Source organism: Triturus cristatus, chromosome 5_2, assembly GCF_964204655.1.
Source record: "Triturus cristatus chromosome 5_2, aTriCri1.1, whole genome shotgun sequence".
Classification (NCBI taxonomy): Eukaryota; Metazoa; Chordata; class Amphibia; order Caudata; family Salamandridae; genus Triturus; species Triturus cristatus.
The window spans coordinates 776,521,938-776,540,355 of NC_140588.1; the positions used below are offsets into that span (position 1 = coordinate 776,521,938).

General features: G+C 42.5%; 1 protein-coding gene across 1 annotated transcript in view; it reads left to right on the plus strand.

The window, feature by feature from the left end:
• The window catches only part of IL13RA1 (interleukin 13 receptor subunit alpha 1), a 241,844-nt gene that overhangs the window by 143,480 nt on the left and 79,946 nt on the right, over positions 1-18,418 (plus strand). The window contains exons 5-6 of the mRNA XM_085607889.1: positions 814-989; positions 15,554-15,696. Of these exons, the coding sequence (XP_085464015.1) occupies positions 814-989; positions 15,554-15,696 (319 nt within the window). The remainder of the gene's footprint in view (positions 1-813; positions 990-15,553; positions 15,697-18,418) is intronic.

Below are 18,418 nucleotides of genomic sequence, written 5' to 3' on the forward strand. Positions count from 1 at the left end.
ACTAGGCATCCCGCGCACATTCTTCAAAGGGGCCATCATCTTCATGCCACTGCACAGGAGCTTCTTTTTTCACAGCTGGGCATGGTTTGCTCATCTATGTTTTTCAAGTCTTCATAAAAAGACAGTTATTGGCAATAGGGGCATGGTCCATGCCAGCTAGTACTCCATGCCTTCTTCCCTCTGTGATTACACTCAGCACTTCAGTGCCCCGAGCCCTTGGCCTGTGGGCTCCATTTTCTCGAATTTAAAGGACTGAAGGGGATGATTTGTGGCAGGTGCTGGTGGCATAAAGGGTTGTAGGGGTTTTCATGCGTTTCATTTCAGGGAGGGCCTGAAGGCCTTAGGGCATACCGTCGTCAGTCTCTCTCATTGATCAATGAGTGACCTCAGTGCTTTAATATTAAAAACATAAAAAATACAGCACCCAGAGTTGTTCTTAGGAGCTTGATACTGGGACTGCTGATTGATTGCCAGGGTTTCTGAATACAAAAATTACCTATTTTTAATTGCACCTCATGCCTCTTTCTTCCACCTCCCTACTCGTACTGTCTCTGCAGGTACTTTTTCATCCCTTCTCAAATTGTTACTGTTTTATGTCCTACTCTTCCTCCTTCTATCTCTCTTTTCTGACTTTCTCTCTCTTGCACTGGGTTAAAGTCAGATTATTCAAAAGACCCGGTGCCCAAAAACCACCGGCATAAATTAAGCACTAATGGACCTCCCACTAATCATTGAAGCAATTTGCTGATAGTTAGCCAATATGACTTTACCTTTTAGGTCGTTTAAATACATGTTTGATTTTTGCTTTTCTAGGGATCTGAAGTGGAACGAAATTCGTGAATGCCAGGAATATATTCTTAAAGAAGGGGTAGTGCACGGATGTAAATTCTCTGAGGCATTTTACAGTGTAAACAGGATTAATATTTTGGTCACAGACAGTTCGTTGAAACTGGGAAGATTCTACTCGTCTCTGGAACCAATTACTATTTGTAAGTACTCACCCTTTTGCAAACTTAGATTTGTTTATTTTCTGGTAGGGTGATACATTGTTAACCAGAGGGGTGCACGTTTTAACCATTAAAATTAAATATTAAACGTGATTTGCTGGAGCTGGCTTTCATGGCTACCTATCTAACTTTTTCGGATAGTGCTTAGCTGCACTTCTCTGCCTTCTACAGATGTTTTAGTGACGAAGGAAGCACACTTATTTGCTCCCTTTTTTAGCCTGGCACGTGGGCTTACTGAGCAAAACATCTTAGACCTGCGAGTGTGAGCGCAAGGAAAAGTAGAATCAAAAAACATTCGGAATATCTGATCAGACATGGAGCAGAAAGTTCTTGTGGGCATTTTGTTGCTGGGCTTTGGCGGAGCCTCAATTAAATGACACCATGAGAAGCGTTGCACTGAGGGACGGTACAGAAAGGCTAGTTTGAGGCAATAATCGTGTTAAATCAATGTAAAGCAGCTTAAAGTTCCATGCGTTATATCTTGTGTACTTTGCTATGCATGTTCCCTGGTGCTCCGGCCCTTGATGCTCAGCCAGTATGATTGTCTGTGGCATGTTGGAGGGCATGGTGATGCAATGGCTTGCTTGGGTGCCTGTGAGGTGGGGAGTATGGGCTGAGCAGCAGGGAGGCTGCTCCTGGTGGGGTAGTCCTAAGGACTTAGGTAGGAACCTACTATGAATATACCTATCTGCAACTAAGAGCAATAAATTATCATCTATAACCAACACCCAGGGCCGGCTTTAGCGTTCGTGTCATCCGGTGCGACAGTCGGGATTGCCCCCCCCCCATGATCTCCCCTCCTGATTCCCTCATGACCACCCTGTAAAAACGACCCTCATCTCTCCATAGCCCTTCTCTTTCACCTACATTTAATTTGTTTTAAAGCACTGGTAAATTCTGGCTTTAGTAATAAAAATGTTTATCTACCCAAATTAACCCTTCTCTGCAACATTAGGAATAGATAGTGAAAGGCTTGGGGGGGGGGCGGGGGGGGCATAACATCCTAACCTATTTTGTGCAGTTTGTATGCAGTTCTTTGATGATGGTTTGTAACAATCACTTTTCTATATTAAGAGTGTATCCTATGAATTGCAACTAACAAAAGGATGTCTGTGACAAAAGCAGTAATCCACTGAGCTACCCACATAAATTACAGATCTGCAATCTGCACAGTACATGTTCTCTGCAGCAGGGATATTAACCCTCTGTACTACTCAGTGCCACTATTCAAAACTCTGATCTCACTCTCTAACAGGAACATTAATCACAAGAGCTACCTTGACATTTGTATTGCTGCATGAACGCTGGATGCACAAGCAACTCTGCAGAAATCGTAAGTTATTGCTAAGTACAGCGCCCCCCCCCGGGGTCAGCGCCCACTTCCAGCACAGCACCCAGTGTAGCCGCACCAGTAGCACCGCCCTAAAGCCAGCCCTGCCTACACCTCGGCTACCAGGACTTTTCATTATTACATTTTGAACAACGCATTGACATTATTGCTGAGCAGCAAGGACCAGAGCACCAGAGAACACGAATAGTAAAGTACACAAGATATAATGCATCTTCCTCCTTAACAGATCACATAACAAAATACGAATGCAAGATGGAAACAAAACATTTGCATTGGATCACATGTTGCTAATTAAAGGACTGAAGATTGAAACAAAACAGTCCTACATCACCAGAGCACCAGGGAACATGTGTAGTAAAATACACAAGAGATGACAACATGTTTATAAGTAACTTGAGCTCGAATGTTATGTTATTTAATTGAGTTGTTATATAACACAATAGCCTCAGTATCCCAAGGCCACTTGGTGCTGCATGGAATTTAAACTTCTTGATGGTGCTTCTATGAGGGATGAGGGCAGTGGCGGCTGCCTCTGTACGAGGGTGGTGAGGCAGGGGGGAAGGCATGAAAAAATAATAATAAACTTACCTTCTTTGCCGTCGCTCGTCTCTCCTCCGTCCTCGCATTCTGTCACTGGACAAAGCCAGGCTCTCAGACTCTCCCAGCCAATCATGACGCTGCAGGAGCAGCGTCGTGTTTGCCATCAGTGGCCTGGTTGGCCGCTCAGGCAGTACCTGGGAAGCTGGGCATGTTCTCCACTGGGCTGTGCAACACAAAATACCAATTGCGCATGGCTGTTTTGCCGGCCCCAGGGGGCCGGACAAGCAGTCATGCGCACTTAGGGAGGGAGTGAAAACCATTCCTACTCCCTCTGACGGCAGCGAACCCAGCCCCTTCCCGCCCAACCTGGCTGGAGTCCCTCAAAGAAAAATAAAATTATATTAACTTCTTGTTATTATCATTTTATTTTTAGTTTGCATAGCGGAGGAGTTGGCACTGGATTAGGTTGTGAAACACAGAAGCCTCAACATGCGTCTCTTTGTTTTTACCTCTGTGTTAACTGGGCTGGGTGAATCTGAGTGCATTGGTCCCTATTAGTCTCATAGATTGAGATGGTAATCAAGCATGTAAGGATTTAAGCCTTGAATCTTCTTCTTGTGTTTCTTTGGTGATGTGCATACTGCAGCCACTTTTTTAATTAAGTATTTAAGTTTACCACATTATGGTGTATGTATGGGTCAATATTGACATGTTTGAGTGTTGGAAATCTTCACAATTGGTGGACATGTGGGCAGTGTTTGTCTTAAGCAATGCTTTAGGTGCCTGGTACAGGTGATTGTTCAGGCATTTACTTACCTGTGACCTCATTACATCAACCCATTTCTCCTTGCTATCAAGCATGGGATCCATTTACAATACAGAATGCCCATTGGCTACTCCTTTCGATTTATTTAAATAATTATACAAGCATTGGTAAAGCGCACAGCTACCTCTAGAGAGGTGTCCCGGTGCTGGGAGCCATCGGGAAGATTAAGCGAGCTATTGCCAAGAGTCACATGGTGCTGGGCTAGCCTGCTGCCGGCGCTGGGGATTGAACCGTGAACCCCCTGGTCCGGAGTCAAGCACCCTGGCCGCTGCTCCACACCTCTTGCACATCTTACACATCTCATCTTCCATATCTCATCTTCAACTCCTCCCGCAATTCACAATGGGCCCAGTGCACAAACATTGTGCTGCGGGTTACTCTTTCAGTACTCCTTGCTTACTACTGAATTCCAGAAATAAGTCAGGAGTAATTGAGGAGTGCTCATGCAGCCTAGTAGTAAACCAGGAGTACTACACGAATAAGGCACTCCTTCTCATTGCAAAATCTTTGTGTATCAGATCTATTATATTTACACCACTAAAGTCCCATACTTCAAAGACATTGGCCATTGCAGGATTGGGGTGGAATCTCTAAAGACTGGAATACGGAAGAAATAATTGAGATGATAAGATTACTGGTCAGATATTGCTGCACTATCTCATCTAGTTCCTTATCCCAGTCCTTTCACATTATGAAGAACTATTCAAGCCATATGCCTATAATTCGTCTGCACATAAAAATTCAATACAATACTTGTTGTGTTTGCATTGGTACCTTATCAGCCACCATTCTTGGTTCAGGGCTTGTGTCTGACCCATAAATTATTGTATGGACATAAATCCACATGTTTTCTGTAGTATCTTCTCCCCACAAGACTTTAAGATCTCAGTGCTGGCCTTGTAACCATTTCAGAGACCTAAATTATGAAACCAGTTTGCTGAATAGCTCTGCCATAGTTAAACCATAACACTTTTAGGAAAGCATTGACATCATTCTAGATTCTCACATTTTTACTAACAGCGGTTGTTTATTTTTCCAGTTTGTTTTTCCTCAGTGCCACAAAAATATTCCTGGCATGTGTTCCCTTTAAAAATAGAAAAACAAAATGCCATGTTTCTAGCTGCACATTTTCTAGCTCCGGGATCACCCACCCCAAACCTGAAGTTGGAGATAAAAGTGGGCGGAACTGAGTGGGAAACCAGCTGGACTTCTGTCCAAGAAGAATCCTTGAGCTGCCACTCATGGGGCATAGAAATCTCATACTAACCCAGGAGTATTTCTTCCAAGAAATGATAGACTGCCATCTTAAAGACAAACCTGGGCCCCGGCCTGAGTACTAATATGTAAGAAAAAAGTCCTAGATAGATGGTTACCAAGGAGAAGAGCTTACCTGGTTTTGCCTGCATAACAATTGCAACCAGAAAAAAAACTAGCTTACCAAACAAAGCTAAAATAAGTCCAAGCACAAAGAGCTCAGTTAAGACCTATGCCTATCCTGCTAAGAATGGGGTCAACCTTTTAACAATCGGGTCTGAGGGAGAGCCACCGACATAACCTATTTTAGATTTTAAGGCCACTCTTCATTAAGAGTCGTCTGCGAAGATCACCTTTAGGAAATACACTTCAGATCCTTTATGGAGTACAGATGGGCCATAAATGTGCATACGAATACTTTCTCTGAATCACTACACTTATTTATTATCGGTTGAACTTGTCCTTGACCTCTTGGTGCAAAGACAGTATGGTTAGACGAATACCTAATCTGCTAAATCAGACCCTGACTTGGGTTGAGAAGGGCCTCTGTGGCTTGCAATTTCAGATTTCATCAGAGACAACTAATTCAGTATGCCACAGCCTCTGTTCAAATTCTCCCCTATGCATTTAAGACACCTACATCATCTTGGTTATGGTTTATGGTGATATCTGGTAAGATGGGGAAGAAGGTCAGAGATTGAAGAGTCAGGAAAATAATCAGTTTTGTTTCCTTTTTTTCACTCCTGCGCTCTGGCTTTCTTACCCCTTTTATGCTGAATTTCAGAGGTTTTAGGCGAGACACCCGCTACTGTAGCCCTCTGATAACTTTGAATATTTCTCAACACAAAGGCACGACCGTTCATCTCACTGTGCAGGTGCTGGTTAGCCTCTTTGGCACCTCTCTGCATTGTGCTGTCTACGAGATAGCGTTGAGATGGCAAATAAATGAAGTTCTTGCCAACACCAACCCTCAAAAGATTTTCACAATAATGAACTTATCAATTACATGCGACTTTACTAGTGTTCCTGCTCTGTCACTGCATTACACCAGTGCAGTGCAAGCACATCCTCTTCTGCCATAGCTTCACGTATCAATTGACATTGTACGTAATGCATTTTTCACCAAACTCCTTGTCTCTATGGGACGTGTATTGGAAAGAATACAACAGGATGCTGGATGCAGGCAGAGAAAGAAGCAACTTGGAAGAGAGATTACTGCTTTACCCTAAAAAGGAAATTCCTGCTAGACACCACACTTAGCAGCATGTAATGATTCTGTTTTTCACTAAAAGAATACATCCAACCCCTGCGATCCCTTTCTGGGAGGTAAATATGCCACTGCACCTTTAAAAATACACTTTGAATAGCACTTCTTAAAGATGAGGAAAGAACACAGCACTCCCTTTAGGTAAGGCAAGGCAAGAAAAACAAATTCTGGTGCATTTAAAATAACACACACAAGTTTATTAATGCAACATTTTAAAAAGACAGGCCAAACATATAAATTATGGCAGACTCAAAGAAAACTATTGATTAATGCAATGTTAAAAAAAAAAGTAAGCCAAATATTTCAGTAAATGCAAATTCTCAGATGGCAAATGAATAATTAAATGAACAATTGAAATAGAATGCAATATATATACAGATGGCAAAAAGTAGAAAATATATGCACGAGAGAGAGACACAGAGAGAGAGAGCGAGAGAGAGAGAGAGAGAGAGAGAGAATGTGGTTAGGAACACCTCACCGACTGATTCTGCAACAACCTTGCCCGTTCTTTAGCTGGGGAAGCCCTTTTAACAGCCCAGGTAGTAGGTAGGTGTGCCAGTCAGGACTCAAGTTCCATCACCTTCTACAGCAATACGTCTATTCTATGGTGAATGTCCACCTTACCTATGAAAGCTTCCAGCTTAAATATCGTTATTCAAAATGAGGCGAAGTTTCTAGAAAACCCTGCCCCTTTCTCATTGGAAAAAACCGAGCAGGCTGTACCAGTCTGCGTCAAGGCCAAGACAGTGGCTGGCCAAGCCTCTGTATTTTGACGGAGTTTATACATTCCACAGATAGTATCCAGTTCACTCTGGTCAGTGAGGTGCGAAAAACAAGTGAGGAGCAGAAAGACCTTGAATTATGAATCGCAAGCACTGCTGTGTAGGCAGGAGCAATGCAAAGTTAGACATGAGGCCATGTCAAAGCCAATAGTAAGAACTCATAATTCGGTGCAAGCAGAAGCAAGGCAAAGTCGGAAAGCAGGTTGACATGAGACCATGTCAAAGCCAATAGTCAAAGTCAGGAAACAAGATGACATGAAGCCATGTCAAAGCCAATATTAAGCACTCATAATATAAATGTACTGTTCTACTCCATGACAGCTCTCACTAAAAGACAGCAAGATTATAAGACAGAAGAGAAGCAGACATATGCAGGACAAATTCTACATTAAGGCTTGGGTAAAATAACACACTAAAGTCAATTAGAATGATGGTAGTCGGGGGTCATCATAGGGTGGCAAATCACATGAGCGCCTCTTTTATTACACAGCATCAGTAAACAGACTGAGAACCTGGGGCTCTTCCACCTTCCTGCTCCACTGCTGCTTGCACTCTGTCCTTTATATGCCAAAGACACCATCCATACACTGAAATAGTCATGTATTCCTGGTTGAAGCACACCTTTTAGTTTTAGGAGCCTAATCCTTTCACAGGCTATATGTCAAGTGTCACTGTCCTGCAGGATGCATGCCATTGCACTATTGTTAAATGATCTCTCTTCTGTGTTCAGGAATTCATGTCTCAATCTTGTTTTGCGTAGTTGAAGGAGCTGTCTTTGGTGTCCAGCAGTGATAGCTATCAACTATAAAAATATGGCGGGACGTGACGGCGCTAAACTCACCATATTTGCTCCCCCCCCCCCCCCCCCTTGTGTGGCACTTCTCTCTCCATATCAGGGTCCTCGACCAGAAAAGAGGACTACCTTTCTGCTCAGTGGAATTCCAACATCCAATCCTGGAGCTGCTCTCAGCATGAGAGCAGATCCAGGATTGGTGGGAGCAGGCTAACCCAGCACTATTTTGAGGCTGAGGGCCTGTGCCGGTAATCCCCCGGCTGTATCACAGCCAGGGAATTGCTAGGTGCACACTGCACGTGTCGGGCTGGCAGTAGCAAACCAGCCGGCTATCCCGACATGCGCACTGCAGGGTCAGCTGTAATCCTACAATTGTAGGATTCAGCCCCGCCCCCTGCGCATATAACTAAAACGGCATTGATGTGCCATTTCACTTATTTGTGTGTGCCTGCTGCACCACAACAGGTGGGGTGAGGCTTCCCTGCTCTTCAGCAAGAGCTGCACCTGGTGTCCAGGAATTCAATCTGACACGTCAACCAGCCACACTTAGTTTTGTGGTGCTGTCACAAGAAATGCCTTTGTACGTAATGTCTTAAGCATTCTAAATATATATTTTTTTAAAACATAAACCTACATATTCTCCTCATTTTACAATGTTTCTGATGGTCATACCTACTTGATTGGCTTTGGAGAAATGTTGCTAGTCTCTAGAGTTTGTTTGTTGTTCTCTGTTCCTCAAGTTCACTTATTTTTACAAGATGCCCTAAATTCATCAAGTTCTTTGTGATGCCTCTAGATATTGTGATATTCCCCGTGACATATATCTGGTGAATAGCCTCTTTGAGAAGCAGCAAGTTGTATTTGTAGCTTTTTATACCCACAATTTTCTAAAATTACTTTTGCTTGAAATCTCATTTTTTTATCTCTAGTTGTTTAAACTTTATTTTTCCTACAACAGTTTCTTCATATGTGTGTTTGTGAGCAAACAGTAGAGGTAAAGCTGTTTCACCAAATAGTTCTCTAATCAAGCTGTCGGATGATAATTGCCTTCCAAGTGAGTGCATAGAAATGGGTAGGATGTATCTGCGTGCCTGGTTTAAAACCGTCTTTACAGTCAAATGTCCTACTTGTCGGTTGGGGATCACAGAGCACATACATGGTGATGCAATGTGAATCAAGGCATCTTTAAAATGACACTAAACTGATGGGCATCTAGTGTATCCAACATAATCTTCTTGTGTTCCTCTGGACAACTCAATTTGGTCCCTATTGTTTGATGAGAAATGAAGCCTTGAGGCAGGTGTATTCCACTGTGTAGCCTAACTTGTGCTATATATCTATTGTGGAATACACATATTTGCAACTGGCACACACATTGCCTTCTGGCAGAGATTTGTTCCATTGTAGCAGCACTGGACTCATTGGATGCTTCAATGGTGAGGTGTGCTGGAGTGTACTGCTGTCTATTGTAGGATATGCTTATTTTCAAATGTCCTCTTGGGTTAGGAGTTCAGTCATTAGAACCTTTTAACAGTGAGACATCTGGTTTGTGTTCCAGAATCTCCTGGTTTGTCTAGGAAATATACTGTTGGCATGGGCCACAATAAATAAACTAGTTGTGTGTTTTCCATTTCTATTACTTTGTCAATGGTGGTCTGATGGAGCCAAGCTGCATAGGTTCTGAGGGGGATTCCTAGGTTTGGACTAGTGGTCAAAATGTGGAAGAAGCATTGGATCCAATTATTTTCTCTTCCCTTCATCCAAAGAGTCTTTTATTAAGCTGGACAGCCAGTTCAATCAAGGCTCCACAGTTGGTAGAAAGATCCACGGTTTTAGCCAACATATCCTTCAACTCGTCATTGTAACTTCCAGCCTCTCCCTCTTTAGGACTAACTTATTAAATTGATCAAGCTACTTAAGTCCTTGTTTTCCTGTGTAGATTCCAGTGCCTCATTGCCAGCTGATTGTGCATCTTAGTTCACTTTTAAAGATATCCAGGTCATAGAGTAAGGACCTATCCTTACTGTCCAGTGAAACCAACCAAGTAGCCGCATCTCCTGCCATATATAAAAGGATGAATGAAATGTCATTTCTAAAGCCCAAAGGCTGCCCCATGGGGCATCCAGATGCTGAGAGATTCTGTACAAGATAGACGCCATGAACAGTTAATCTGATTTCAAAAACAGCCAGGTTAGGTGTGCTTTTAAAAGGAGAGTGATAGGAGATTATCTTAATAGCCAGTGGGAGAGACTTCAGATGTTAAGCTGCTAGGCACATGAATGATCTACCTTCCTGTCTGACAAGCTTGATTTTAGACATGGGTAAGAGTAACTTGGAAAAAGGTCTCAATTTCTGAGCAGAGTTGTAGGGGATACATTTCCTCTTGAGTGACAGGGGACCAATGTTATGAATGGATGTATAAACAAAGCGCCGTGAAAGTGACCAGCTTTTTTATACAAAGCCAGTGCAAAGATTTCAAATTAGTCACTGCTGTACACCTCAACAACTGTAGCATGTAGCAGTTAAGGGGGATTGTTATTCCTGGTGGCAATGAAGAAGATATTGGCTGACATGTTCTTTTCTTCATGCTTTACGTCGGTTGTGTAAACCTCTCACAACTGGTTTGGGTTGTCGCTACCATATGCAAAGTGTCTGGTTCTCTTCTTGCCATGGGTGGGTGGGAAATCAAACCTCTCGGACGCGGTCATGCCTTTGACTGATGCACCTGTGTCATTGAGGGCTGTGAACATTTGGACCACGCACCTTGGCCTGTTCGCACAAGGTTTGGTTGACGTTTGGCAAATGATACGATAAAGCCTCCCTCATCTTCATCTTCTCTCTCTCCTTAGACTCCCAGTTGCATCAGCTAGGCCTAATTGGAAGCTCAGTTTATTTGTGTCTCAAAAAAGAGGCATAATGATGAGAATTCCTCTGGGTCGACAGAAAATTTGAACTATCCAAGACAAGTTGCAAACTCAAGAACCTACTCCTTTCATGCCTGCGTTCTAAAAGATCATTCATCAGACTGTGGCTGCTGCCTTGCAGGGCATACCTCCGCTGCCTAGGTGTGAGGTCCAGAATGATGAACCAGAGGATGAAGATGTAAGGGGGTGTTTAGATCAGAGAGCAGATCTCATGGAGGTCCTGCAGCATCTCAGAGGCAACCTGCCTTTTCCTGAACCGAACAAGAGGAGAGTGCCCATTTCCTATTGCATTATACGCTCAAGGAGCCTGGTTCTCTTTCTTGGCATGGAGCGGTCTCCAAGCTGCTAGCAAGGGAACAGAAAGAACTAGCTTGAATGTTCTTTTCTAGGCACCTAATGAAGAGCCATCCATTTCAGAGGTTTTTTCAGCCTTCCCAACTATTTTTCAAGTGGATTCTTTGATAGGGCATTTTAGGTTTTCAGCTTCTTAGTTAGCACACCAGTGTGCACTAGCACATATGCTAGTTCTGTGGACCGGTCTTTCTCAAAGGTCTTTCAGGCTCTAGCAGGATGAAGGCAACAAGTTCTGGATTGTACGGCTATTAGGATGAAATGGAAGACCAAATGTGGCTCCTATCAGATCTATCTTTTGACAGCTTGTGTATGGCTGCCATAGAGGCTGAGGCAGCCATTGGAGCTGGGAGTAGCATTCGGATGGGGTTGTGGAAGACAGACACAACTCAGAGTTCTCTCCTAATGCTTCTCCCTATAACTGGAAATAACGTTTTGGAACTCGATCTATTAAATAGCCTGCAGAGGACCGAAAGCTTGTTTCTCCAGTCACTTCCTACTGGTGAGGTTTGCTTAAAGGAGACCGACTGGTCCTCCTGCTCTTACAAAAAATTACAACCGGCCCTTTAGAGGTAGGGGCTGAAACAGGGTGCTTATGCTACTGAAAAATCCTGCACCTAATCTTCAGCTTCAGTTCCCCCTCATCAAAGGTGTGAAGACCTAGTGGGGGGCCAACTGAAGAATCTTTGGGAAATTTGGCAGGCTTTAATTCCAGATAACTGGGTAAGCTACATCATTGATCACTGGTACATGATTCAGTTGACAAACATTTCACCAGGCTTGTTTTGAAGGACTCCATTCCAGCGTTCCGTGGAAGATCAGTAAGCATTGTAAAAGAGCATACATACCTATATGCAAACAGGGGCTACCCTTTTCTGAAACCACCTGGAAACTTGGACAATGAACACAGGTGGACTGAACATAGGTTCCATGGAGTAGACCAACAAAGATGGAAACACAATAAATGTATATGTTAAATTAATTATGCACCAATAAAAGAAAGGTATGAGAACCACACACTTTGTAAGTGCGAATCATTTACTGCTTCAGAAAGTGCTTGGTGCTCGTATATGCTCACACAGTAGTAGAAAGGCGAATAAAATACAGTATATATTACACAGTACAGCAATAGACTCCAAAGGCAAATGGAACCTGCTTGGATTGACTCACCCGCTTACCTATAGTCTACGTAGTGCCATTGATTGGCAATTTAGGTGGTTCTGTTACCTTACCTGTGATTGATGGGGCACTGCGACATGAGTTTCCACTTGTGAAGCCAGTTGACTCTCTGAAGTTTGAAACATTGTGGTTTCACTGCCTCTAAATGAGGCAGAGAAACCATAATGATTGCAGGATTGGCATCTGTTTTTTAAGACCCTTTAAATAATTTAATTTGTTCTTTGAGGATTCTATTCCTTTGTAATAGACATGTGAAAGATTACTGTCAGTTGTCTAGCTATGCAGAGTTTTATCTAGAACATTGAAAATACATTCTGAGTACTGAACTATTTTTCCTTATTATTTTATTCAATCATTATTTTAAGACTATTTGGAATTAGGACTCAATGTTAGCAAAGTTAACAATACTGAGCAAGCATTGGTAAATGCATTAGGTTTCTCCTATGTGATTGATAATAATACGCTGTTTTTGTTGTAAGTTGTAGCTTGCTGAGTAGTTGTACAATATAAATTATGGAAAGTCTGTTAAGGTCTTATGACTTGTTTATGTGCAAAAAGGCAATAAATTGTGCTGTTACTAGTTGTATAGTGCAGGTAAGTAATAGCAAAAGTTTAAAAAATAAGAGACAAATAATAGAATTAATTGATGTAATAGCAATATTATGTGTTTACAAGAGTTCTGACAACTTTTGCAACCTGTGCCACTGATTCAACTGCACCATTCAAATCATGCCCCTAGTGCCTGCAAGATAACTGCGTTTGTGACTGACTGCCTGTTTAGTAGTAAAGTATAGCAATATTTGGTGTTTAGAGGGGTTCCTAGAGCTCTGGGTCCAGTGTCACTTCACCTGCTGCACTATTACAATCATGACTCTATCGTCTGCAAGGTAACTGCCCTTGTGACTGCTTATTTAGTAGTTCAATATAGAAATATTTGGTGTTTAGAGAAGTTGAGACAACTACCCACCCAGGTGCCACTGCACCTGCAGCACCATTGAAATCATGGCCCTAGTGCCTGCTAGATAACTGCACTTGTGACTGCCTGTTTAGTAGTAATATTTTGCAATAATCTGTGTTTAGTGGGGTGCCTAGAGCTTTTGACGCCAGTGCCACTGCATCATTCAAATCAAACTCCTTTTAACTGAAAGATAACTGGAATGTATAGTAGTAAAATATAGTAATATTAGGTGTTTAGCGGAGAACGTTTGGTTCCAGTGCCACTGCACCTGCTGCACCATTCAAATCATGACCCTTTGGTCTGCAAGGTAACTGCACTTGTGACTGCCTGTTTAGTAGTAAAATATAGCAATGTTAGGTGTTTAGTGGGGTGCCTAGAGATGTTGGTCCTGGTGTCACTGCACCTGCTGCACCATTGAAATGATGACCCTGTTGTCTGCAAGGTAACTGCATTTGTGACTGTCTTGTTTAGTAGTAAAATGTATCAATATTCTGGGTTTATTGGGGTACCTAGAGCTTTTGGCCCCCGTGCAACTGCACCTGCTGCACCATTTAAATCAAGCCCCTTTCAACAACAAGGTAACTGCAATTGTGGCTGCCTGTTTAGTAGTCAAAGATATCATTATTATGTGTTTAGAGAAGTTTTGACACCTTTTGGGCTTATGGCACCTGCTGCACCGTTCAAATCATGACCCTGTTGTCTGCAAGGTAACTGCACTTGCCTGCTTAGTAGTAAAATATAGCATAGCTCTTGTATAGTAACTGTATTTTTGATTAGCAATGTTTATTAAAACATTTCAAATTTGATCATAATGGCCAAATAGATTAAGCTGAAAAAATCAATCCGATAATGCCTACAAAGTGCAAAGAAAGGTACTGAGGCATAAATAGGAATTGCCGCAAACACTCTAGGGCTAAAGCATCTGCTTTACACAACTAAGTAATAAAACGCAAGCATTCCAGCATACTGTTAGATGCTGTCTGGCTTTTCTGTGGGAAGAGATCTTATCTTGACAGTGAATGGGGCTTAAACCGTGTGAATGGCTTTAGTAAAAGTATCATAAATGCGTGCAGCATGGGGAAATTAACCACTAAAAATGTTCCACACAGAAGCAAATTAACTCAGCCAAGGGAACTGATAAGAACCCCCTTTTAAGATATATTAAATATAAAAGATTTCACAAACACAGGCGAAACTTAAAAACAAGAACTCTGTGCCCTGTGTTTGAAGATGACTTGCAGTTTTTATGCCATCACTCCCACCTCTTACCTTGGAGAAAATCTCACGATCTCAGGTGGTTCTCAGCTCACCCACAGACTTCAGACCAAGGGGCCGATTCGGATCTTGCTAAGAAAGCCCTCTGGATGCCTCTGATCTGGAGGGCTTTCCTAGCGAATCGTGCTGTGAGAATCCAACTGAACGAGTACGATGCATCCTTATGCTGACGGACTCGGTTCACTCAGACTCCCATTGAACTCATTGAGCCTGTATATTGAACACGCACACAGGCTGCCATAGCAAAAAGGTGTGGGTGGGGAATAGTGTACACCCTGTGGCGGGCACCCCAGGGTGCCTGCCACACTGTACATTCTTGGATCGGGGGGACCCATTGGTAAACCCCCCGCGACCGATACGGAGGGCCCCATGTGAAGGGGGGCCTGCTATGGGCCCTTGAAGTCCGATTCCTACAGCCGTTGCGTCTCGCTGAGACCGAGTCGATACAGCTGTCCGAATCGTGGATCATACTTGCTCGTTCGGAAGCCTGGTCCATTGTCTGGCATGATATGGCTGCAAATGAGAAGGACTGACAGGATCAGGTTCAGAAACGATTCGGTCGCGTGGACGAGATCTTCGCATCGTACTTGGTCGTTCGGAACAGGGGACAACTCGGTCGGAAACATAGGCTCCGAATCGGATTTGCTTCCTCCGGAACCGGCGCTTTCCAATTTAGTACACTGGGTCTAGAACAACATCCCTGTATTCATCAGGACTGTTCCAACAACAGCTCTAGTTTGGGAAAGGGTTGATGACTCGCCTCTTTTAAGAACACTACATCACATTGCATTAACTGTCCACAAGCCAGCATCCAGGTATTACTCATTAACTTTATGCTTTAACCATGTATAGAGCTTCGCTGCTTTTTGGATGGGTTTGTGCTATATAACTGCCATGTCCATACATACAATGATGTTAGAGTGTACGTAAATGTGGCCTTGCTGAGGGAGAGAACCCCCTCCGTAACCTTTCATGTATCAGAAGCTAACTGATAGCATGAAATGATGACACTTTATTGAGGTCTCACTGTTGTCATTGTGTTTCAGTGCGTCCTGGTCCTCCACACATCACTGTAACGAAGCTCTCCATCGACAGAATACATGTGAAATGGAACGATTCTGAGTGGCATGTCAAAGACTATGAAGTGCAAAGCAAAGGCAGCAAATCACAAACCTGGACGACATATAGTGTAAGTAATTAATGAAATCCGCATATTATGGTAGGTGGTAGTGTTTTTCATGTGTTTAAGATGGGCTTATATACATAAATAAGAGATTATGGCCCAGGCTTAATATCCTACTGCACTAGCACTCATGCAAAGCAGCACTACGTTGACACACACAATACCGTTGGTCAGTTTATGTGCGCAAAAGGGTATTTGTAAAAAGTGAAAACAATAAACCTCCTTGCATCGCTTAGCGTGACATCCATGACAAAGTAGTCCAGGACACTCAAAGCTGTATCCACTAAAGGCATATCAACTTAGCTCATGCAAAGTGTTGTGACCTGACTTTTCATGGAATATTAGCGCCAAATTAAAACATGCAACCAATCGGTAAAATGAAATCTCATATTTCCACAAGTGCAATTGTCACAAAAATTGCACACTTTTTTGCAATATTACTTTGTGCAGTCATTCACATGAAAACAATTGTACTTGAAGGTGTGCCTCGAGTTTAAAACTCAAACTGCATGCTGCTTGATTTACCTATGTGTTGTGGCATAACACAAAATTGTGTCTGGCTGTGTATACAATGCAGTACTAATTATTTTAGGGCAGTATTACTTTGCAGAAATCTTTATAAACCTTCACCTATGATTCTTACTAGCTCTCTCAAGAGTTAGGATGTATTGTATTAGCATTTTAAAATCAAGTCTGTGCTGTGAGGTGTGTGTCCGCATGTGTCTGTGTCCGTGTGTGTGTCCGTGCGTGTGTCTGTGTCCTGTGCTTCTATATGCAGGGGGTTCAGGGCATAGCCACAGATTATCGCCTGAGTGTCTACTGTCCTAACACAGCATTTAAGATGTCATTGGAAGTGTCATATGTGATGTCGTTTATGATGTAAATTGTGAAATTGGTGTGAGGTCATAAAAAGTTCAAGGGGACTTTGTGGTTTATTAACTAACTTCACAGTGTACATTTTCAGTAGTTTTGAGGTTTGCTGTGTAACAGCAATGTAACTTTATCATAGGTTTTGTGGCCACATTATGTCCTCTGCTCAGTACCCCGCTATGGTCATGCCATGGAGTACATTGAACACAGCATGGTTTAAGGACATGTGGCGTGTACCGTATCCCTGTCCATAATATCTGCAGGGCAAGGCAGCAGCTCATACCCTGTGGTCATCATTTACAGGGACATGGCAATGGCGTGTGAGAATGCCTGGTCATACCATGTCAAGCCCTATGCATGGCATGCCTGCTACCCTACATATGTCTTTAAACATATTTAAAGGCCTGTAGACAAAAACAGATTCTGTGTACCTTGGGGAATGTTTTAGTCAAACTTAAGTGAAACCAGCTGTGCTCCTGATCTTATTCTCAGTCTGAAAATTTGCTAAGACTAGATGCAACTTCAACAGCAACCAGCAGAAAATTATGGTTTCACCCAAATGTGATGCACATGACATATGGTCAGTGTTCTTTGGGTGAAGGACCTCCCCTTTGACCATGTCATGCATTCTACACTTCTACCCTTAGAGATAATATGCCATGGTACCCAACATTGACGAGTGTGCTCGATCATGGGTGCGGTCATGCACAGTATATTGGGGGGCTGGCTGTGTTATGGTTATGTTGCTTACCATAACTGCTGAATTTCAGTAATGCTTATTTTTTGCTTCATAATTGTAATGTGACCTCCATTCAATTTTCTAGTTGAATTTCTGTGTTTGGGCATGCACAGCGTGCTGTCGGCACAGGTTTGGTTTATGGTCATGCCTCAGAGTAATTGCTATTAAATGATGTAATAAGGCTTAAAAAGGGCTGTTTATCCATGAGGAAATCTATTTGACAAAAAAATAAAAAGGCACAATACATATCCACCTAGAGAGAATCCAAGTTCAGAAACGGTCGTAGGGATGAGAGGTAAGATTGGTGGTGTTGGGGGGCTTAAAAATAGTAAAGTTGGAAAGTCTAAGACCTCAGGGATTGTTTTAGTGAGAGATGTAAACTTGGAAAGATACAAGCAGAGATCCTAAGGCTGGCAAGCTAGTGTGTCAGTCATTGCGCTATCTAAGCCTTCGCCATATGGTTTTATTGCATTATGCATTACTGCATAAGCCAATTCAATAACTTCTACTTTTCCTGATAAAGCTGACAGATTAGTAAAACATATGCCAAGGGAATATTTGATTCAGGTTTGGAACAGCTTGACTAAGAACTCTCAACTAGTAGATTCATGGATAGAAGAGATAGGGTGCAAGTTTCATTTGAGTAATCGACAGCAAGAAGGAAAATTATGAGCAGATACAAATAATATCTTGAACTAACTTTTGATAAGTCCACTTTCCAGGACTCATGGCACATGTAAGCTAGTTATGAACTAGTACATAAAACAATACACTAGCTGAAGAGAGGCAGAAAGGAAGACCATATGGAGGCCAAATGATCACCATATTGATCACCATATTGATCACATGATACTGGAAGAGTTGTTTGGTGGAAATTAGAGGTAACTTCAAAGTATATAATATGTGCAAGAGGTGCATTTCAGAATATAGAGCTATTTATGACTATCAATTACAATACTGAAAGTACGGAATGAGAAAAAGTGTAAGAGGCTTTGGATAAGCTCTATGAATGTATCGGATTTAGAGCACATAGGGTTCGTGGTACCCCAAAGATACTGACAACAAGATGATTGCAAAAGATAAAGGAGGATTTAATACCGGAAGAAGACACTTCTGGAA